Source organism: Helicoverpa armigera, chromosome 13, assembly GCF_030705265.1.
Source record: "Helicoverpa armigera isolate CAAS_96S chromosome 13, ASM3070526v1, whole genome shotgun sequence".
Lineage (NCBI taxonomy): Eukaryota > Metazoa > Arthropoda > Insecta > Lepidoptera > Noctuidae > Helicoverpa > Helicoverpa armigera.
The window spans coordinates 12,201,804-12,226,315 of NC_087132.1; the positions used below are offsets into that span (position 1 = coordinate 12,201,804).

Here is a 24,512-nt window from a genome sequence, read left to right on the forward strand (position 1 = left end):
GGAAATTTATTCGAAACTTTGCAGCTATTGTTGTGCCACTAAACAAATTATGTAGAAAGAAGGTTCAGTTTGAATGGACTACAGAATGTCAGAATGCCTTTGAAACTCTTAAAAAATCACTATCTAGTCCACCTGTTTTAGATTATCCAAATTTTTTTAAAGAAAATGAATTTATTTTACAAACAGATAGTTCCGGTTTTGCTATTGGCAGTGTGCTAAGTAATTCTAACGGAAAACCCGTAGCGTATGCTAGCAGGAGTTTAAATAAAGCAGAGTTAAATTATGCAACAATTGAAAAGGAACTTCTGGCAATAGTTTGGTCAATAAAATATTTTAGGCCATATTTATATGGAAAAAAATTTGTAATAAGAACTGACCACAGGCCTTTGCTTTATCTTTTTAACATGTCAAATCCATCTAGTCGTTTAACAAAATTTCGTCTTTTACTGGAGGAGTACGACTTTAAAGTTGAATATGTCAGAGGAAAAGAAAATGTAGTTGCCGACGCGCTATCTAGAGTTATTTTGACATCAGACGAGTTAAAACAAATGAATAACAAAATAATAAATGTGATGACTAGAGCGCAATTGAGAAAAAATCAACAATCAACTGATTTGACACCTAGTACTGGGACTTCGGATGACAATAGGTCTGATCAGCCTAAAGTTGCCGAAGTACTTAAGAAATGTGATACGGACGTAGAATTAATTATTTTACCGGAAAGAAACCTGCGCAGATTACTTACATTACTAAAAAATGACGATACGTTATATTTTTCAAGGAATAGGACGTTCGTATATTGTAAAAGAAAAAATAATGTATTTGCAAGCTCATCTTCTTTATCAGTAAACTCGCGAGACGATTTATTGAAAGAGTTGGCGTTATTTTGCAAAACAATAAATATTGAAGAATTAATAATTATGAAAACGCGTAAAAATAAAGAGCTCATTGAAAGTATAGCCAAATATGTTGCTAAAAATAAATCGAGTGAGTTTCCTCGAATATGTGTTATAAAGGACGTCCAAAGAATATATGATGATGACGATAAAAAAGTAATAATGAATGATTTTCATTTATTACCTAGTAGTGGTCATATAGGAGTTCGGAGAATGATAAGTAAGATTAAAAAATATTATTATTGGCCATCGTTAGAAAAAGATGTTAGATGTTATGTAGAAAAATGCAGCAAGTGTCAAAAGCAAAAATACACAAAAATTCATAGGGAGCCATTACAAATTACATCCACAGCATCATCATCTTTTGAGAAAATTTTCTTAGACATTGTCGGTCCATTAGATAAAGATGATTTAGGCTACAATTATATTCTAACATTACAGTGCGAGCTCAGTAAATATGTTGAAGCATATCCTTTAAAAACTAAAACAACAACAGAAGTTGCTAAAGCATTCGTCGAAAACTTTATTTTACGATACGGAATTCCAAAAGAAATTGCAAGTGATAGGGGTACAGAGTTTGTTTCTAAGGTTATGTCAGAATTATGCAAAATTTTAAATATAAAACAAACAATCGCGACTTCTTACCACCATCAAAGTATTGGATCATTAGAAAATGCACATAAAGTGTTAGGAGCCTATTTACGAATCCAAACAGATAATCATCCTTCAAGTTGGAGTTCATGGTTACAGTATTGGTGTTTTTCATATAACACTACTGTACATTCAGAGACTAAATATACACCTTTTGAGTTAGTGTTTGGACAAGTATGTAGATTACCTAATAATTTATGTAATGTTGTAGAACCACTGTATAATTTTGAAAATTATGTGTCAGAATTTAAGTACAGATTACAGAAAGCTCAAAAAGATGCAAAAAATAATTTAATTGTAAGTAAAGAACGTAGAAAACTAAATTATGATAAGTCAAGTAATCCCATTGTTTACAAATCAGGTGATGCACTATTGTTGAAAAATGAGATAGGAAATAAATTGGATACTTTGTACACTGGCCCATATATTGTAGTTGAAGATCTTGCACCTAATGTTAAAATTAATATTAATGGAAAAAATGTAATAGTTCATAAGAATAGGACAAAATTGTATAAGGAACCATAGTAGTCTATTATTTTAAATATAATAATGATCATAGTATATAAATGCTCATAAAAAAAAAAAATCTTGTAATATTTTTTTTTTTTTTCAAATAACGGGGATGATGTAGTGTGTAACCATCCATGTATGTAAACAGCCTTATTTAAAATGCTTCTTCAGCAATACTAACTTGTAATTGTCTTTATATTGTCTTTTTACACAATAAACCGGACCTTCAAACTAAATGGACGTATTATTTCAATTCTTCTAATCTACCGTGACCAGACCACACCACACTCGCGTTATGCTCGTGAACGGGTGCTGCTTGTGGTACCAGGTCGTCTTGCTGACTACATATTTCTTGACCCGTAATAAAATGTGTATGACTTTTGATTTGAACAGTAGTCCTAGTTCACCGTTTTCATTGTTTATGTTGTAAAGTTTAATTTTTTTATATATATAAAAACACGTCGTGTTTCACATGTCGGTAGGTACGCCCAAAAACTATACCTATTTTCACTGAATGGACGCCTTATGTTCTCTCTTTTTTTTTTGTTTTTTTTTACACATTATATATTTTTTTTTTTGTAGCTGCTTGAGCAATAGGTATGGGTAAGGTGTGTACTAGCTAACATGATTACATGTTTACTTGCTTTTTTTTATACAAATTTATGTGTATAATTTTTATTTATTTTTTTGTATACGGTTCTTCAAACCATACAGACAGAATTGTGTTGCTGGGGAGTTTGTTCCACCACTTCTTCTTCCCAGCAAAAACACATAGGAAGTGGTGAAGGGCGGGCGTTTTAGGGGCTGTCTTTTGTAGATTTGACGTTCAAAAAGTGCTGATTTTCAGCCTACTTTGAATAAATGACTTTTGATTTTGATTTGATTTTGATTTTTACATGATAAGTTGCAATTCGTAGCTGTAAATGACTACTCATCATTTATTACGTTAGTTAAAGTTCTAGGTGTGCCACAGGGTTCAATACTAGGCCCTACGTTGATCTTAGAATACATTTAGCTTCTCATACAGACTATAACTTAACCTGGTGTAGGTAGATACAGACTGTCTGGGTCACTCTAACAAAGGACTTCAGATTTATGTACTATAGGTTCTTTACTTTGTTGCTTGTCTTACCGTTCCTAATATTCTGTGTAAGTCTGAACTCCGTCACTATACCTTTTAAAATAGGCTAAATAAATAGCATACCCTGTTCCCCCTGGAAGGTGACGTCGAAGTTCTTGCACCAGTCCTGCACGGTGAAGTGGCGCGTGGCCTTGAGGCTGGTGCGGAGCAGCTCTGCGCGGAGCACGCGGATGGCGAGCTTGTCGTGCGGGTGCCGCGAGTGAGCCTTGCGGATCTCGCTGTAGAAGAAGTCTTGCTTGTTCTGGAACAATATGGAGGATACACATCACAGTAATGTTTATGATCTTGTACCCTTTCCAGTCGCTATAGCTTTGGATGGGAAATTATGAAACATCTAGTATAAGCAGGAAAAAAGGGAATGTCAGAAATGACAGCACCAAAACCTAGATGAATTCTTTTGATCGCCCATTGCATTTCAGGTCCTCAAATCTTCTCGAAAAGAATCCGACAGCCCAAACCTTGGCTGTAAACCTAAAATATCACTTATGCTAACATATTCAATTCCACTACCGTACACCTTACCTTAAAGGTATCCTCTCCGCCGCAATTGGCGAGCAGCAGCTGCGTGAAGGTGGCGGCGATGAGGTCTCGCTCGGGAGACACTAATTCCAACTGTGGCTGTACTCCATCTTCTAGAGTGAACTCGCCACCAGGACCTGAACCTTCTGGCGTCGGCTTTAGGATTAACTGTGGAAACCAGGTACATATTGGTAATGTCTTGCTCAGATTTAAATCGTTTTGCTAACAAATGACCGTCTTTTCCGGACATCTTATACAAGAAGCGTTTTCGGAAACGCAGGTCATCCGCTCTTTCATCATTCTGAAGTCGAAAGCGATAGAAATCAAATCAAATAGTAATGTAATGGACGATTAGTAGTATAACTAAATAAATAAATAAAACATAAAAAAGTTTAAGATAGGAAGAAAACATAAAAAGAGAACGAGAAAGAGATGAGGAAGAGAAAAGTGCAGAGATAAATAAAATAGTCACATTTACCTTAGTTGAAGGACACAATCTGAAGCTAGTAATCCTCTTAGGTATAAACTTGAGTATATAGTCCTTGATGGTGAGCTGCTTGGGGCTGATGCAGCACAGCACGCGGCGCGGCTTGCCCGACACCAGCCGCGCCTCGTAGCAGATGTTGTGGCGCTTCGACGACATGTTGCGCTGCACCGTCGCCGTGTCGCTCGCTACGGGGGATATGTTGCTGTAGTGTTACGGCGTAGCTAGCGTAGAGTGCTACAACTATGGCTAGCTACGAGAACATGTTGTACGTAGCGAATGATTCTGCTAGAATGTTGTATGCTACGACATATATTGAGGCTAATGCTATGTAGTACGAGAATTAAACTGCGCAAACGCAATGTTGCAGCATCCTTCAGTGCTACGTTACCCTACAACATACGAAGTAGGTATGCCTTAAAACGAAATCGAGACACAACAACACATGGCAGGCATATACGGCACGGTGTCACCAAGTATCGTGCCAAATAACACAAGTTTAGTTCGGTAAATGTTACAGGATTATTGCAAATCTGGCCTAAAAATGACACATAAATATAATTAATTGTCTTCGTTCGAATGACGTCACTCACCAGTCAGCACGATACAGTCAAACTCCCCATTCAACAGCATGACGCCCTCATACATGAGCTTGGCGCGATACACGCCGGCGCGAGGGAAGCACAGCGCCACACTCACGCGCTGGTTCACCGCGTCGTATGTGAAGGTCGCTGATGAGGACAGCTCCTCGTCTACTTCCCCTCCGAGGGGGTTTAACTTAATGGTGAAGCCCTGATAACAGTTAATGCAGTTTTGAAGTATCTGTCAACCTTTGGGAATGGTAAGGTAGGATGACTTGATCATTCGATTATGCTAAAGTTCCTCTTGGAAGCACTCTTGGAAGTATTTTTAAGGGCCAAAGTCTTGAGGAGGTCAGCAGGTTGTTCAACTGAAGATCAGCCACCCTAAAATACTAAAAGCTTTGCAAAGTTCACACGTTTCTGCTGCACTAGATTCGGAGCAATTTTATGTTGATTTTCCATCTGTTAAAAAAATACCCAATGATGCTGTTAGTATGGCAGTATGATAGTTACTTTCTTCCGATGGGAAATCATCAAATGACTCCTTCCACTGTGGGTTAGCAGCGGTGAGGGAGTGTCAGACTCTTATTAATACCCATCATCTTCCTTCGCAAGCCTTTTATGTACCAGGGACGCGGTAACTCTTTCGAACAATCCCGCAGCCTCGGGTATATTACTTACCTTAGGTGGTTCACTATCAGGCAGCGGCGCGGGATTATCGTACTGGTCGCGCGGATGCACGTGCAGCGCGCGCGCGTGGCCGGCGGCGCACACCAGCGCGTGCAGCGCCCGTCCCACGCGCGAGCGCCGCGCCTCTACTCTGCCCGCCGTAAACCACTTGCGATAAGGGCTACCGCTAATGGATACCAGACCTGAGGGACCACATCAGGGAAATGAACCTACCTTGTGATACAAAGTTTTTGGACATGAAACAAGCCCTATACTAAATATATATACAAAAGAACAGCAGAAAATTATCATCCTCTTACCCCTTACTCAATTTTATTTAGTGTCAAGTCTTCTTCTGCCACACTGGTCTATCAAACATCATCCTCACAAATAATCTATCTTTTTTCAGTGTGTCAAAATTTATGTATGTATCCAATTAAGAATAAATAAAACTTTCTTTCCAGCTATATCGAAAGCAATAATAGTACGAAAAGCAAGAAAAAAAAAAACAAAAATAAAAACGCTTACTAAAGACATTCGACATCTCACCAATCATGATTGAAATGATGTAGACGCCAGCAGTTCGGACGGTGAACTTGACGCGGGCAGTGTTAGCCTGCGCCGGGTCACCTGACCCCAGCTCTATGACCGCCGTCACCTGCAATAAGTTTAAAAGGCCACGTTGACACACCTGTAAACTATACCGATACCCTACCTTCTTGCTTAAATCAAAATCTGAAATTGAGGGCTGAGAGAAGACCAGCAAACAATTAAAAACCCCAGAACCTTTTTAGGTACTTTGTTTTAAAATACCGATCTTAAAAGCTCAGTATAGAAAAAGATATCCATAGGGGAACTGCTTTTCTACGGACACTATCATAGTCTACCCCCTTTTCTACCACAGTCTTCTCCAAATACATCCTCAAGTCCAGTTCAGTCCATCGAACTCAAGCTCACCTTCCTTGTGCCATGACTGATAGTCACGGTCAGCTCATCTGTGTCACAGATGGGGTACGGGTGTCCATTCCGCTGGAAGCAGTGGACTGTGAAGCACATTGTCTCGCCTACAGCTTGAGGCTCCGTCCAGCCCCATTCCACCTGGAGAGTGGGGGGTTCATGTTAAGAAGACCAATTTCTTGCAAGATGTGGAGTTCTAGCATGTTTCAAACTAAGAAATTGTATTAGGTAATGTCAACACCGAGAGTTTCTGTGCGATCTAATATTGCAAATGTACGCTTTTTTAAGGAAGGGTAAGAGGAAACCGACAATGTTACTTCATAATGTTCAGATTAATCTCCACCATAAGATGGTAGACCATTATTTCTGCAGACTATAGACCGTATTGCACAATTTTAATCAAAATTCTATTTCCATCCATCAATCAGATTTGGTAAAACTTTCAAGCAAAAGCCGGCAATCAAACTGTCCCATATTCGAGTAATATCCTTACGGACAGATTGCAAAAAAGTTAAAAACAAGTTCGCTGCAATCCGCCTACACCTGGCCTATATATGACACGTGTAAAGGGCAGCGAGCTATTTATAACGAGAAAAGTGAGAGAATTTACATACAGAACTGTCCTATGAAGCTATAAATACTGTAATCCTATCAATGTCATCTCGTTATAGCAGACTCGATATAATTGACTTCTACTAGTTATCTGTGCTTCTACGTACAACGCCCACGAGCATTTATGTTCATAAAAATATAACGTCCACCACCATATATCAGCCTTTTTTTTGTTCATGATGCTGGGTTAGTGTAGGTTTGTAAAACTACCTAATGAATACTTAAGCATCTAACAAGTTATCACCCTGGAGTTTATCATGTACTGTTTTGCGAATGTTATAAAAAGTGCGAACTTACCTTACAACTAGGTGGATGCAGATACTTCCCGGTGACGTACTGCAGCAGGGAGTGCTTGGCCTCCGGCGCGAGGGAGGGCTGTGTCATGGCCGCCAGGGTGACCAGGCCACACACCGACACCGACACCACCAGCATGCCCCCTGCGTAAGTACTCACATCACGACATGCACTCACTACTATTAGCCCATCAGATCTCAGATTACACCCAAAGCATGTAACTCTAGATTTGGTCAATATCAGATTGTCTAACGCGGCCCAAGCATGCGTTGTTTACCTAATTGTTAAACTATGATACGGAATCATACTACTTGTTATATCAGAATGTTACCAGTGATAAATGACAGCCACGTATGAGAAAGCAGAAGATGTAAAATATCTTTACGTACCCCAAGTCCAAGCGTCCTGGTGCTTACTATTCTTGACCACAACGTTCCAGAGGTCAGCTTTCAGGGTCTGCAGCGCCTCCTTACCAGTGGGTAGACTCTGGCGGGCAGCGGACCACGCGCCGAAGTCTTTGGGGTCCAGCACGTGGTGCGCTGTGCTGTCCTCCAGCCAGTACACGTCCTCCAGAGAGGATACATCGAGACTAAGGAGTCTGGAGGACAAGGAGAATGTGTTGCTTAGAAGGAATTTTTCACATAGTAATATCATCTTTCGTAATTGTCATTTCATGAAAAAGCGAAGTCTAAGTTACAGATGCTTGGTCAGATCTGAACTCACTCAAACATTACACATATTGCTTCTAACACGAACAATAAAACAATTCAGCAACAAATCTATCGACCAAACATCGACCTCTCTAATAGAGCATTAAGAGCAAAGCGGCCATTACGGCAGAACCTCAGCAATATCTCTGTGCAAACATTCGGAAAAATGCAATCAATTTGCAAAAGATCGTTCAGTTCCCTCCGGTCCATTACCCCTTGACCTCACGTAGGGTGCGTCTGATCGTGTGAGATGACCCCGGCACGGTCGGGGACCCGATGTGCGTGATAAACGACCCGCCGACAAGATAAAGGGTTACTGACGCGATTATGTTGTTCATAAAAAATGTTGTTTTCATTCGTTGTTAGATTTTCGGCAGATTTTGTAGCTTTCACTCATTTTTGCGTTAGTCTTTTCACAGCAATCAATACTGCAGTAAAAGCCCTATTCCCATTTTGTTTGAATGTGGGCGAAATAAACTCTGTTCCCACGATGCGTATTAACATAGCCTGTCCATATCCCCGGTATCAAGCTTGACAATCTACTTACTGGTGCCCATTTACATAATCTTGACAACAACACCCCGACAGTGCAAATCCGTCAACATTAGCAGCCGGGCGACAGGTGATCGCATTAGCGTATTATTGCGAGTGGCAGGGCAGACTTAATACAATCATGGCAGTCCACCAACTTCCAATTGTGAACATTCCTCTGGGACTTCGTTAGTCAAACCAATGGATTTTCGCATTATGCCAAAAAAAGGATCTCGAAATATCGTATTTGATAAAGCGTGTGGATGCCAATTTCAGGCTGATTTTGTTTGCCCCGAGGGACGACAATTATTTTTTACGCGACTCGTTTCAAATAGATGGTAAGTGTGAAATGAACACAAGAAAATATAGGATGTAATTTGTGGTAAAAATCAAATTTAATCTCGTTTTAGCTTTTTCAAGTACTCTTATTTTGTTCAAAAGTTTCAATTTCAATTCCAATAACAGGTAAAAGCTTACTATCAAACAAAGGTCTTTGTTAGAGAATAATAGTCTTCGTTAGTTTGCAACGCTCGTGCAATTCAATATTCATATGATTATGCATAATTGCCGTCGCTAGGCAACGGAGACCCTAACAATGTTACTTTCAGGTACACTTCAGGGCTCGCGATGACGTCAGAGAACTCTTGACTATTATCACGCGAATAAGTTATCTCCTGACCTCAAACTGGAAAATCTTGACTTGTCCCACTTGAACGAATGAGGGCCGCATCTCCACGACTAAGTGCCACTAATTCTCGACGAGCTTTCTAGCTTCTATAGAAATGTCGAGGGGATAGAAGATGTTGTAGACACGAGGGCTCTCTTTGTAATATTGGCTCACTAACACAATGCAACAACAAGATAAGAAGGTAACCTTGTATCGGTTTAGTGGAGTAGTGAGCACAGGCCTTATATTTTTCAGGATACTGATTTATATTTAAACTGTCAAATATTTATTGCAACATGAGCCAAAAACCAGACCCCTAAAACCAAACTATCTTTAATGTAAAAGCCACGCGTTAATCCATCCATCAGTGTGACACAATCGCACAGGAAGGATCTAGTATATAAGTTAGTAAAGCTGGCGTGCTATCGGCGTGTTCCACGCTGGTTGGCTGCATTACCGGCCCCCGGTGAATAAAGACCTGAACATTATTCATGCAAGTTCGCGCCTTCCGGACGCTCGGGTCCGTGGAGGCACGAGATACCGTGTTAACCGAATAATTGCATTAATCTGAATAATAAATCTAGAAAAGTATGGCGTTTATACACAAAGACCTTCCATAGAAGATAATAAATTAACGTTTCTTTACGTCATTACTTATGTAAGTATCCCTTATATAAAGCGGCAATATTAATGTGTAGTGAAGTGTCATTATTCAAGTTTCATATTATAGAGTCATCAATCAAGTATACATGACCGTAATGGAGCGTCGAACCTGAATTGACACACGATATATCAAATCCTAACGCACTTACGCCTAACTTTTAAACATTCACAGGTCAATCACAATAACAGCCAAGAAAAAAATCAACAATTTAAATCAAAATCAACAAACGAAACACGAGGAGAAGATATAAAATGGAGCATCCCATTCCACCATTCTTTGTAACTCAATCACACCTCGGTGAGGTAGCAATTTTCCGCGCGGAAGGAAATACGTCATAAATCATGAGCCGGGGATTCCCTCCCTCCAGCCTCCCGTGAAATGCAACCTGCTCTAAAGGCTAGGTAGACTAACTTTATTTATATTGCTATCTAGCTGCAAAAATGCCGTTTTCATTCGGGCTTTGTTAAGGACATACCACCATTTTGTAATATAATAGAACTACTATCGACAGATCTCTGGTGGTGCCTTTATGTGGAACTCAAACTTAAAAACAGTTATTCATATTAGGGTGATAAATCAGCACTTTTAGGAAGTTAAAACAACAGGCAGCCCAAAAATGCTCATCCTCCACCACTTCCTATATGTTTTATGTGTATTACATAGCTACTGGTAAGATTAATAGTGGTTACTGCTACTAAATCAGTACTACACAAGACTGCATAAGATAAAGACGGTGCCACGAACACGGAATATGGTTAGGAGGACGATTGTGGTACGACCACGTAAACCTATTATTTACTGACGTAATTCCATATAGGTAGATTCAATACGGAGATATCTCTCTCGAGACAATTTCAAGACCCTCTATGCAGCAACAAGCAACATGACCCAATTCTAAACTAGGAAACTATCCATAAACTTAAGCAGCTTATGGACAGTTACTAGAATAATCTTCTACTGCATTATTCCCTTTAGGAGTTACTTAATGAAATACTCTGGAATAGTTGTGCAAACTGAGTTGAAAATCACGGAACTTGTACAGTGGTGATAAAAGGTCGTAAGTCAGCTGGCACGAGTCACGGAGTTCGTTTACGAGCGAATCTAAAGGGATGCTCCTGTCGTTTAGATTGTACGCCGTTTATTTATTAATACGGTTAAGAACTGCGGCGACGGGGTAAAGGTAAATCTCTCTCTCTCTCTACATATAGAGAATCATAGCGTTGTAATCAGGTCTGTACAAAACGAAGTGTAGAAACCATTACTAGTAACTGATCAAACTAATTACTAGATCATGTCCTTAAGATTACAAGCACTTAAACAAAGCTGTATTCCAAAATTGTCATACATCCGACTTCTGCTGTCAAAATCAGCCTCGTCTTTTGCATTCAGGTAAAAGCAATGTCCGAGTTTATGCTGAAACATGTAAATACATTGTCTGCCATGCAGCAAGGCAGACAGAACACACGAAATATTAATCACGAAGCTGTCACGCGGTCAGATCTGAATCCTTTGCAAGTTGGAGCTTTGCTATCCGATGTTCAAAACTATTTGAGTAACAGTATCTAGTTTCCATTTTAGTTTTGGCAGAATATTGAAATAGGCGAGGTCTATCAAAGCTCTAACAGAGAATCGCCTCGTATTTCAATTAAGACCCAAACTGTCTTGTGTGAATGTAAAGTGGGTCACACACACAGTAAAGTACAAAGCGGGCTTATTGCAACTCGGTCGTATGCAGGCGACCTAGCATGGTAGGTAAAGCAGTTTAATTGGACACAGAAACCACAGAACCTAACAAAAAGTTTCTCCAACAAGTTTCAAGATTAAATAATAAAAGAGAACCAGAACACATGAAAGATATCAGCTTTGACCTTTACAATATCATGAAAAAGTAAATCTTTTTATCGAATAAGCTAGCGTGTTGGGGCAAACTATATTTATCAAGGACATCCTGTGGTATAATGAATCGCCTATTGCCCCAGATATAACTGTCGTCCTTTGAAGAATTATTGCTTCTCAATGTCATATTTGATTACGTTTCAAGGACTGAGGAATCTAGAAAAATGATCTATATTCGAATCGAGATTGATGCTGAATATATAAATAATAATTAGCTATGGACAATATTATTGATGGAGACAAAATAAGACCCCTAACACAACCCATATATACAATCTTACATAACAAAATTAACTGCACAACCTACATTCATCCTAATTTCCGATTCGCGAGTTATCTCCAGATCGCCGATATCCTCAATCCAGTGGAATTGAAGCTATTTATTAGAATACCCTTGAGATGTATAAACATGTCGGGTAAGAGGGTCCAAAACAAACACATGGCTGTAAGTTACCAAGTTAAACAATGAATTTTGGAAACACGTAGCAAAAAATATTAAATTCAAAAATAATCAGCAATTCTTTGGTGACTTCAAACCAAATTACCGTTGTCAGCTGCGAATTTTCGGGAGTAAATGGGGTCAATTTGGAGATATGTATTTTTGTGTACCTTGCGCCGTGTCCCGCATACAAATGACAGGTGTTTTGGCAGTCCTGCGAAGTATGAGGGGCTGCCAAATGGTGGCGTACAGTATCTCGATCTTTCTGATTTTCTTTTCCAACTTCATTGAATATTAAACACAAATATAGAAAAGTCAGTTCGAAAAGGTCAACTTTACTTCTTGATTAACAGATTGCGTGATCGGGCAACAAAAACAAGGATGGTAACTACATTAAATATTCTATTACACCATTGCTATTACAACTATGTACGGACAGAAAGTGTGTGGATTAAATAATGTGTCTGTATATCGGTTTGCTGGACTTGTGTGCCCCAGTTAGGAACATCTCCGCAACATTTCCAACTGCTCGAAACGACCTCATTTGAACTCGACATCTTTCGACGAAATGTTCTTGTTTTGCACTTTACGTCTTCTTTGGTTTTAGCTGCCATATATAAAATAGTGGTAAGAAGTAACGGATCAAGCCAAGATATATCTCACACACTGTTTCATATAAAACGGTATTGTTTCTGATCTAAAATCCGTTTCTGAACTAAGATATCCATGTCCATACAACAGCCTAAAATAAACAACTCATAAATGAACCTCAAAATACACCACTTTATAGTACAGAACCCAAATCCAAACCAACATGCCAAAAATGAGTGTCAAACCCACATCTTTGAGCCAAAAATGGGTCTATAAATACATTTTCAAAAAAGGGACGATCAAATATTTCCGCGAAGTGAATCAAAATACTTCATATGTGAAAAACGTATTTTGCAGTTGCCAAGAATTCAATGGAGCGAGGAAGATTGTCATACATCACACGTAGGGTCGCGAGCCGATAGGCGATCCGACCATCTTTGCACTAAGTAAAAAATATGGATAAATCTTTGACCTTTTTCCTAATAGCTTCATGATATCAGCATGAGTTGAAAGAAATATTAGTACTGATATTGAAAAATCTCCGTGAAACATGTTTCATCACCCCATCTGTTCAAGCACTGATGACATTGTTCATTCGTTCACATTTCTATGCTCTAGCGCCAACTTGTTATATCGCAAATCGAATTCATCCATCATAACAGACATGTTGAAGATTGCAGTTTATACAGATAGAAAAACGGAATCCAAATACCAAAGTGCCAGAATATAAACTCGTTTCAATCTCTGCCCGCCTGTTATGCAAGTTGCAGAAGAACTAGTTAAAGCATTCTATTTTCTCCGTTCCCAGTTTGGGATGAATGCCGCGATGCTGACATTTAAGTTTTAAGGTATGTAAGAACTTTTTGCAGCTGTAAAAGCGGAATCACTGCGAATATTTCACGAGTTAACGTTTTATGACTCACACGAGAAGGAATTACAGCTTAAACTTTCCGCAATTTGGACGCATTATTTTTGCGCAAAAAAAAACTTTATGGAGTGAGTCAAGATTAAAGTTTTATGAATTTGAATACTTTAAATCTGTCTCTTGCAGTAACTCAAATGAGCTCTGTTCAAAAATGAAGAAATTAAATACGTTTGTATAATTCAAGTTTTCAATTCAGTCAACATTTCTCTGAACAGTATTACAAATACTTATTGGTATTTACAGAAAGACTATAAGTGGGCTTATGAAGGAGCGTCGCTGTTGACCTAGTTGCAGCGAACAATGCTCGGTCAGAGACAGGTGGGAATTTATTGATAGTAGCCATCGTGTTCAATTTGCGCCCCTGCGCCAATCTATAACCTAATATCGCACCCACAGAGACTCCAATTTGCTCAAACCCAGCACAAAAGAACTAAGAGGATTTCAGAATATTCCTCTAATATTAACTGACTGAATCCCGAAGATAAAAATTTCAATACCCTTTTGTAGTTGAAAGAGGACGGCGCGAGCAATGAATATGGAAACGCTTTGGATCATTAAATAGCAATAGGCCCAGATTGCGTTTGTGCTGTTAATTTTAAATGTAATAATCCCTTGCGCTAATCAGAAGATTGGATGATACGCCCTTTATATTATTTTTTGTGGAACACTTCTTTCTTCAAGTGCCCTTTAACGGCATGATTCCGCTTTCAAATAAAGCTTTCATTATCCGTGGCTCAAGTGACGCGGATTTTATAGGCATACTATAAGGAGGGTCCCAAACTCAATTTCGCAAAGGTCAAACAAAACACGACAAGAATTTATTATTATTCTTCTACAATTCCTTTGTTTGAAGTTGAACTTTAAAGCAGATTGGCGCATTTCCCTAGGGTACGTACAGATGCACCACACATGTTCCACAGAACATAGACCGGAGTTGCCGCAAAATGCAAGCTAAGAACTGAATACGGAATGAATTCAAATTTTTGCAAAATTTCCGCTGCTCTCAGCAGAATATGTTGAAAAGCTGCGGTTAAGACGGTTCGGATTCAGTTAGGGTGCAAAAGTACCTCTTTATCATTTTTAGGTGTGTGTTGTCCGTCGAAAATTCTTATTTCCTTCTTAGTTAATTAATATATGGTATCATAGTTATATCTTCTTTGTACAAAAGACTTTGGTAGAGAGTGACAAACAAGTTTTTTGTTCCACCTTTTGTCCAAGCTACCACAAACGTTTTTGAAAGGTAAAAATAACTTTTCGCAACATCAATCTACATTGTAGAGTTTTCAAAGTGCCTTCACACTAGTGGTGGCTGAATGAGTCGACGGAGGTATTGTCACTACCGCCGACAGCTGGCACAAAGGGCGGCGCTTGTATCAAAATTGACACACTTTGAACAAAGGTTGGATGGCAGCCCGCCGGCTCGGAATTGAGATATACAAACTTGTAGTTTGAATATTCAAAATAATGGGAGATTCGAGTAATTTTTAGACATCAATCACAGATGCTATATTTTGACTGGGAGTAACCCATTCCCAAAAGTACAGATTTTAACCCTTTCACACATGTCAGGACACATTTCGTGTAGGTACCAAAAAGTGCTGTGTAACACAGATACACGCTAAAAGCATGAGTCATGCGGAAATTCTGCAGCCGCACGATGTTTTGTGTTCGAACTCGCCCCTTTTCCTTAACACGTCCAGTGGAAATGTCAAGGTCAGCAAATCTGCCCGGATAGGATTGTTGGCACATGTCCGACACACGCTAACTTTTTGAAACGGTGAAATACATACGTTAGTTAAGTGCGACTTAATAAATGTGCTCTATTTTAAAAGAATAGCGCATTTTTCTATATTTATTACGCTGTTGAAGATTAAACTTAACCAACAATTCATGACACCTAATCTTTACTAATCCTACCTAAAGAATAATAGAATGGATTTTATCGACAACGCCAATTTGAATTTATAGACCAAACGTAATTTAGCTCTTGAATATACAGCTCCGTCAGCATTGTCTTACAATTTTGGCGATGTTAAATCTATGATTAGTTTTACCTCCTCGTTTCATTTGAATTCTGGGAACATTCTTTTCACCTAACCTATTTTACATTACTCCTAACGAATTCTTGACACTATCAACTTCACAGAAGATCATAGTTCTTATTGATGCTTTACATCAACTGCAAGAAAAGCTAATCAAAACTTGATAGCAAACAGCAGAACGTCGGCTAAGAAAAGGCATCGTACCCAAATAGCACCTAACGTACATCGCGTATAAGTCCAGACTCCTTATACTGATAATATGGAGGGAACAGGTCTTAAAAACCTGTTTCACGTACTTGGTATAACAATGCTGTAGCCTATGTGTAGCCAGCCACTGTCGCAGCACGAGCCGCTGCTGCAGCACCTGTGCAGCTCGGCGCAGACGCTTCTCCTCCGCCGCCGGCAGCTCCGGCAGCCGGTCCAGCGTGTCCGGGGAACCGCATCCGGATAATGTGGAGATTCCTGGGAACAAGACCAACAATTAGAACTCACCATACTACCATACACCACACCATACACACACGACACCATATTGTTATTTATTTTTTAATTACGGTTACTCAAAAAATATGGTGAGTTGTCCTGTCGAAGTCTGAAAATAAATAGTGGTCTTGTCTCAGTGCGATTATCTTTATGTCAATTATAAATAAAGCCTAATGATCATCATCGTTTATCTTGACTCTCGTATCATCGATCGACCCGGACCCGTGATGTTACTTGATCACGAACTCCTCAAAGGTAATATAAAACTTAATTATTCCTAAACACAAACACTTTTCGTAAAAAAATATTTTCGCTCATAAATAATAAATTCAATACACTCATCGTTCTCAATCACAGCAAAGCTTATGCATAAGCCATATTCAAACACTTTCAGATACAATAACCGTGGAAACGCCTAATGGCACCCACCGTGGGACTATTACAGCTCGAGCTTTATCTTTTCAAATCTAACTTTACACTATGATAATTGTACTTATAACAATAGTTCGTTAATTATGCATGTAAAAAGCTTTCAACTGCAAAGCTGTTATATAAACATAACGGCATTAGTTAATGGCGCCCACCGTGGGACATCAAACAAAACCACTTTTCGCATTTATATAAACATTAAAGTAGCAATTATTACACCTAATAACATTTTAATGCAAAATCCATGTTCAAAAACCATTAATAATATTAAATTACAGTGAGAAAATCTTTGTTGACAGTCGGTTGCCTGGCAACGACGACCTTGACCTTGAGACTAATGGTAGCCTGCGTTACGAAGAAAGTTGGAGTTAGCTGTTACGTCAAAAGTATGTTTGTGCTGTAATTTTGGAAGATAATATACGCTGACAACATAAAGAACAACATATTAGGTTGGCTCACGTAACAGAAAATGTGAGACTAATTTGTCTGCTGATAAATTATCTGCTTTCAATGAGACGAGAACTTACTTGTATTCTGTAGCTAAAGAGAAAATATTTACTTATTTTATACAACAAGTAATTTATAGACGGCATCTTCGTCTATCATTATTCATTTTATTTTACTGTTAGTGATATTTTTTGTGTCATTATGCTTTTAAAGAAGTCTGAATTTTGCTAAAAGCTCCTGAGCCTAAATAAATAACGCAATTGTGGTTTTGAGTAACTGTCACTCAAGATGTTAATTAGTATTTTAAATATTCATGAAATGTTCCTTAAGTACCTAGATTTCCGGCTCGGCCTACTGAAGTATAAAATACATAATTTATATTCTAACTAGTGGGACCTCGGAGGATTGTTACCGAACATTATTCATAATGATAAGGATTTGGTTTGGTTTATTATCAAGTAAGTTTGTAAGCTTAGAACAATAATATCGTGAAAATAATAACTAAAGTAAAACGTTAAAATAGAAATTATTAATGTACACACTATACATATATACAAACTTAAACTACTTATCTTTATACAAAACTAAAAATAAAATACTATATACAAAATCTATATAAACATAAAACATAATATAACTAAAGCCCTTTTGCAGCCAGTCGAAAACCTAAAAAAATAAATTTAACACATGCCATATTTTCTTTTCTCTGTTGACAATATTTCATACAACATTTAGTAGTTACGTAAAATATAGAGACAGTTTCGACCCTGACCTTGAGATCGTGAGTCACCCATAACCATGAAACAGACAAACAAGACAAGATAAACGTTCATTGTTCAAAATATTTTTCTGGCACCTGAAACTAAAGAGAAGATTACAGCAAGATAACTTTTATTGATCTTTGAAGACATGGGTTAAATATAGCATCAGAACCACCACGATTAGCAGTACCAGTTAATAATTAATCATTAAACTTTTACTGAAACATTGACTAATAACCGTTAAACAAAGCGGTTTTAAACTGAACTCGGCGGATGCCTTGAGCCGTCTAAAATGCCTCCCACACACAAAACTTTAGCAACAATGAGGCCCAAAGCCATAAATTCTATTTTCAGCCAGGACGTGACACCCAGAAAACACCATTCAAGGACTTAACAAAAGGGTGGGAAAACTTTAAACTGCTTGCTTACATGCCACGTTTAAGCACGCGAGTTTTTAATCTAAGTTGTAAAGCAGACTAGCCTAGATAGTATCTGTTACACGAATAGCAGCTAACACGCCACGCTAAGCTTGTTTCGCGATAAGAAAAATCGTTGCTAGACTTACAAATAAATTATGTAACACGACGAAAACTATCTTCATAAGAAATCTTGCTATCTATTGAATAAAAAACTTTGGTGGAAAATTACATGAAAAGCAAGTTTATAAAGAAGCAAAACATAGGTAGGTGTGGAAAGGTGGGTGTACCAGAATACTTGAGAACAATAAAAACACTGATTCCGTTTCATGTAAAATTAGAAACAACATCTTGAAAAGCCTCCGAGCATTTCCCAAAATAATGAAAACCTTTGTGTACTTTGTAAACAACAAACAACTTATAAATTGGTTGTTTGGTAAGCACGTTACTTGTTACTAAGTGGCGTAAATCAGGACAGGAATCAATTAGGGTGTACATCAAGTTTCCTCACCGCCGTTGTCAGTAAAGGCGAAAATGTTTTATAAGTTAGCCTTACGTAACCCAATAACGGGAGGTCATTTTCGACGAAGGTTCCGTATTAGCACAAAAAGCGAGCAAATTGATCATCCTTTTTTCGGACATACACTCTCTTTCCTGCTATGTATCCCACATGGTGGTGGGGTCAGCTTTCTTAATTTTTATTCCCCACTTCGCTCTATTTATGACATCGCTCTCCTCGGACATACACATTATGATAAAAGCCCGAATAAACATTTAAATAAAACTACTTTTACGGATTTTATTTAAATGTCTAATATTCGCGTAAGTGTCAGAAATCAATAAGCCCGAATAAAATTAGTAGCTTATTTACTTGTATATCACACCTTTACTATTCTATTACATTAAGAAATGACATCAATGCCGAGTTCCAAATATTCATTACTTGAATTGGTTTCCAGTAAACTTTGGTGTGGGTTGAAACTTTTCAAAATTTGCGTAAGTGCTTTTAGTATCTTAAATTGTACTTGGTGACATTTAAATGTGTTGTGGGATACACGTGGGATTTGTACTGCTGTTGGCATTTCATGATAACAGTCTTATCCTTTACCACTTCTCCATTTAAAAAGAAAAGGTCAAAGGCTGGTGGTAGGTAGATAATATAGTTTATATTTATGGTTTTGGAATAGGTACTGAAGTAGATAAAATATTGGGAATAAATAAGTTTAAGCATATGATTGTTTAACGCATAAATGCTGACCCAATTTCGCCCGGTGAAAGGGCAAAGGCAAATAGAGCAATAGGCTTTCCACTAAATTGAGATCGGATAGGAACACTAGATTGCATGTCTGAAACAGCAATGTAGCTCTAGGCTCATACTGTTGAATGATATTGCGGCTCAACAATTATGCAAATAGTTATCGATCTAACCCCAAAGCAGACCAAGAAAAAGTCACGCTCACGAACTTAAACTAGAATAAAATAGACATCCTCTTAATATACGACGACAAAGTTTCTTTAAGACTACCGCACTTTTATTGGCACTTCCCGAACTCTGGTCGAAGGTCACCCAAATTGCTTTCGTGCAAGAAAACAACTGTTACGATTTGTTTTTGACACGAAAGCTCTGATTTCAGCCGCAAACATTCCGCAGAAAGTTTCAGCCTAACTAGATTCCCCAGCTGTATGGGCAATAACTGTGCCAACATGAAACTTTTATGTAGATTACTGCCATTAAGATAATACGTCTGTCATACAAATCTGGTAAATTGGTTAGTATCCGCACACAGCAGAGATTTATGAACCGTTAATCATAGTTATTGTTGCAATAGTGTGGATTATTATGATGAGTAATAATATTGTGTCCTATACAAAATTTCATTTTAAATAATTCCAGAAATCAAGCTGCACGAGCTCGTGCTAGGATTATTCTGTAGAGTTACATAAAACCCGCATGCATTTAACAGAATGTGTCCGCACACATACAATAAAAATACGAACGAAACTTCAAAGCAAATAAAACCGTACAGCAAAAACCCGAAAAAATCCCAATACAGACCATTTCACAGCGAGTTTATTTCCAGCAAATATCAAACGCGGCAAATCTAGCAATCTCGTTGTGCAAACATTGGTTCCCGACTGTAGCCCTTTAAATTGTTTCAGGGTTTGCCATCGGGCTTGATCGCATCCTATTCACTGAGTAGGGTAGCCCTTTATAGCCCGATATCACGGAGTTAAAAGCTTTGACCTTGCCTTTTGGGCCATCAATTGCTTTCGCTGACTCAGGTGTTGATTAGTTAATGTAGTTTCAAGGTAAGCTACTGAAAATGCTAAATATAAAAGCTAAGTAGTTCTTAAAAAATGGATCGCTAAGTGGTGAGTTATAAACGATACTGATACGAAAAACGCCTCGATAAATCAACAGCATTAGCGTTCATATTCTTTTATGTTAATAAAAACAGCCGATGAAAATTCTGAAGTCTCTGTTAGAATAAGAATGGTCTCTAATAAAGCTACTTAATTTTTGCCACATTATTCAGAAAAGATAGATTATGCCGCAGTGATAGCCTTAATTATGCTAATTAAATAGGGCAAGATAATCCACGAGCAACGCTTTATGGTAATCTCGTTTCAGAAGATTACTCCGAGACCCATGTCGCACTTCGTACTACAAAGATCCAGGAGATTATAGAATGAGTCACAAAGGAGCATACATTAATAAAGGCTCAAACTATACTGCAACGTAATTTGTTTTAAGTGGGTGATTAACTATTCAAATGTTTTAAACTAAACTGTTAAAAAAATCTGAGTACATAGTTATAAAAGTGTAAGCCAACAAGACAAAGACACAAAGACAGCGCTAAACCTGACATATAAACCAATATTGCCAATAAGACAAATCAATTCAAAACCAATAGCAATTAGCTAACAGCCATCGACAGCCATCAAAGGACCATTATATCAGAACATCATCCACGTATAGATTGAACATTACATAATGCCACGATAGCTACGTCACTTGTTGCGCAGGCAGGGAACTAGGCCGCGGAACTGGGCCGCTGACCCGCGACCCGGCCAGCCCGGGCTACAGGTGGACCTGTAAATACAGATGCATCCCGCTCTAGGGCAATGCACCCCTATCTGGTGAAACGATTGGGCGTGGTCGATACAGCTACGTACAGTTCACCGAAATTCGTAATATTGAAGCGGCAGTAATGCTCTTTGTTTGATTTGGCATTCGTATTGCTTTTTAGTTTCAAAGACTAAAGTTGCATACTTTAGAAATTCGTAAATTCCAGATCCTTTTCTAAGGAATAACTTTAAAGGAAATTCACCTTTAAAGCAAGAATTTTTGGACAAAGAATTTTCAGTTTAAAACTGATCTGATATAATTTATGGAAGAGCAAAGGAGTTTGCAGTTTAAAATTGGTGATCTAAACAATGTTGAATTACACACAATGTACATTAAATAGCAACTTCCACAGTTAGATTTATGATCCAAGCATTAGATACCTACAATCGACTCCTAAATCAACACAAAGGCGTTGTAGCAATTACCATAATGCAATAACATTACCCGAGAGATACGATACGAGACCAGATTATCTAATTAAATCAGATTCACCCGCAGGCAGGGCGGGAACAAATAGATTACTAGCGGGGTTTGTTCAGGACCTACACCGAAAGGTCAATTTGTGCCAGGTCAGTGCTAAGCGAAGCGTTCGCTGTATTTATCAAAGCAAAACGTGAAAGTGCTTTTTTCATGTCATTTAGATATTGGTGAACGACAGGAAGTTTGGCGTGATTCCAACGCGCTATTGCAGATGGACGTTTTAAGTAAACTTGCACTGCCTAAAGTTGGCCGGCGGAGGGTAATTAGATCCCGCGGGAGTCTCGGCCTGCACTTAAATAATTACATCGTTACGTGCTTAACCTGGAATACTAAATAACGCCATTGAACTTGATACTACAATGGACCCGCCCCAGTTACTAACTCCATTTCAAGTCAAAGAATCTTAATTAAATTAAAACAAAAGAAATGGATTAACTTTGTTGTAAAAACCAATGAACGTTAAGATAAAGGTTTATTTTGAAAGAGATTCTGTATAAAAGATTTAATGATCAAAAAATAATTACATCGCGGAATGTTCAAAGCAAATTGCTTGGAGAACATTGCACTCGTTCTTTTCTTTTATATTCTCTGTAAACAACCGCTTTCATGAAAGCTTATGAAACTTCGGGAGAAACTTAAATATAAGCTCAAGAATTTAACAAAGAATGTTCAGTCGAAGTTAAGGAACTTTTTTTCATCAGCCTGTAAAACTTGGTATCACTTTCAAAAAGACTTTAAAATAATATTTTTGTATTGGAAATAATCCAGTGGAAGGCAGGACGTGACAGCGTGCATCCAATAAGGTTCGCTACATCCTTGATCCATAGAGCACTACATTTGAATACTAAGCGGATTGCGAACAGAAAATATTCTTCGAAACACCCACTGCTGAGAACCCTGTAGTGCAAAGTATGTAGGAGCAGTATTGTGTGGGAGATCAAAACCTTCATGAAAATCAATACACTGGCTTTGTGAAAAGCGCTATATTAGAAAAATAATAAACAAAATCTGAATTGAAATCAGTCACCCATTTGAGAGCAATCCCTTTGATCGAGGGCAAAAACTCTGATGAAGCACGGCACGATAATACTTTGTAACTAATGGCTTCGCTGCGTCAAATTGAAAACTTAAATGGTTTTTTTAATTGCATTGGTTAATCCGGCGGGACAGCTTTTATCTCAGTTCATAAAGCAATTTATGTATCGGATATGCATAAATTTTGTTTATATGGTCGTTGGTGCTGGTATTAAAAACAAGCTGCGCGAAGTGGGTCACTGCAGCGGGTACCACAGCGCTTTTTGTGCATCAGGGCATTGTTTAACTTTCCAGTTTTTGCGTTACGTCACAGCTGCTTTCAGTAGAGAAAGAATGAAAGCACAATATTGAATTTTTGTCATGGTTCATAGTTTTATTTAAAAGTTTTACATTGCAGTTTCGCAATTTTGTCATTGTTTAGCACAGATGCGCAAAATTGCATTCAGTAAATAGCTGAACTTACTAAACTATTTATTTATTACCACAACCATTTAACAGGCAACTTTTTCGTTGTTCTACACATTCTCAATCAAGTCTTTTAATTATCAAATCAAGATAAATCATCCTGCCATATTAAAATGCGGAGAAATTCCTGCTACAGGCAATTATTCATGATGCCCCAAGCTTGGCACTTGGCAGCCTCTGTCCACATCCACAAAGCGAGTGGTCCCCAAACAAAACACGCGCCAAACCAGACAAGGTTAACATAAGTTGAGGTCCGGTGCGCGCCGGCCTTTTTGAATTAGTTCCAAGTGCTCCTCGCCGCGAGTGCTGCATTTAAGTGGCGCATGTTATAAGCTGAGCGATTTTACTTCATGCACGTCTCATTTTAAATTAGTTTATAGCGAGCATATATTGTATTGTTTAAAGTCTAATGTCGATTAACGAAACTCCATGTATGACGTTCTACACCCGCTGTATCTACAAGGTCCTACATTATGTCTATTTTCGAGCTCATTCATAAATCATAAAGAATTATGATTCCCCAAGTTACATACGCAGTTTTGAATATAAAGGGTATTCTATACATGTAATTGTATAGAAAGTTATAATAAAACGGAAATCGAAGCTTTCACGTTTGGGACATGAACCTGAAGGTATATTACCAATTCATGTTTTCATTCATTTATTCCCTGCCCTCACGGGGCTTCCTTTTCCTCGACCCAACTAACTCTAATCAACTTGTCGGCTCGTAAACTTCCTAGTTCTCCTAGAAACTTTGCAATCTAATTAAAAGGATAATTATACGACATCACCTAACGGACCGCGTTATTTTTAATTGGAGTCCACTTTCATTTATTTTCTAGTGGCTCTAAGGGTCTTTACGGGATTTTCTCAGATTCGCTTTCTTTTCCAGGTTGAAACGATTTTCAATTATTAGAAGAGGACTTCTCGAGATTTAATCTAGTCTAGACATAAGCTATTGCCGTTGAAAATACCTTTCATTTGAAATGATAAATTGCTTATCTCCCCTAACTTAGACCGTGCATTACTTACACACGACGAGTGCAGTTGGCAATTAGTTGCAGTGGCTGGCTTTATTCTCTTTCAT

At 38.2% G+C, this 24,512-nt stretch overlaps 1 protein-coding gene across 5 annotated transcripts in view; it reads right to left on the bottom strand.

The window, feature by feature from the left end:
- Nucleotides 1-24,512, bottom strand: part of LOC110381909 (apoptosis-resistant E3 ubiquitin protein ligase 1) — a 42,710-nt gene that overhangs the window by 14,271 nt on the left and 3,927 nt on the right. For 2 of the 5 annotated variants that reach the window (XM_064037590.1, XM_064037594.1), the window contains exons 2-11: nucleotides 16,076-16,241; nucleotides 7,704-7,912; nucleotides 7,318-7,457; nucleotides 6,409-6,549; nucleotides 5,980-6,112; nucleotides 5,464-5,654; nucleotides 4,795-4,993; nucleotides 4,196-4,389; nucleotides 3,721-3,885; nucleotides 3,262-3,439 (exon numbers count right to left, since the gene is read on the bottom strand). In XM_064037590.1, the coding sequence (XP_063893660.1) occupies nucleotides 3,262-3,439; nucleotides 3,721-3,885; nucleotides 4,196-4,389; nucleotides 4,795-4,993; nucleotides 5,464-5,654; nucleotides 5,980-6,112; nucleotides 6,409-6,549; nucleotides 7,318-7,457; nucleotides 7,704-7,912; nucleotides 16,076-16,241 (1,716 nt within the window). The remainder of the gene's footprint in view (nucleotides 1-3,261; nucleotides 3,440-3,720; nucleotides 3,886-4,195; nucleotides 4,390-4,794; nucleotides 4,994-5,463; nucleotides 5,655-5,979; nucleotides 6,113-6,408; nucleotides 6,550-7,317; nucleotides 7,458-7,703; nucleotides 7,913-16,075; nucleotides 16,242-24,512) is intronic. The other 3 variants (XM_064037593.1, XM_064037591.1, XM_064037592.1) reach the window with 3 other exon arrangements.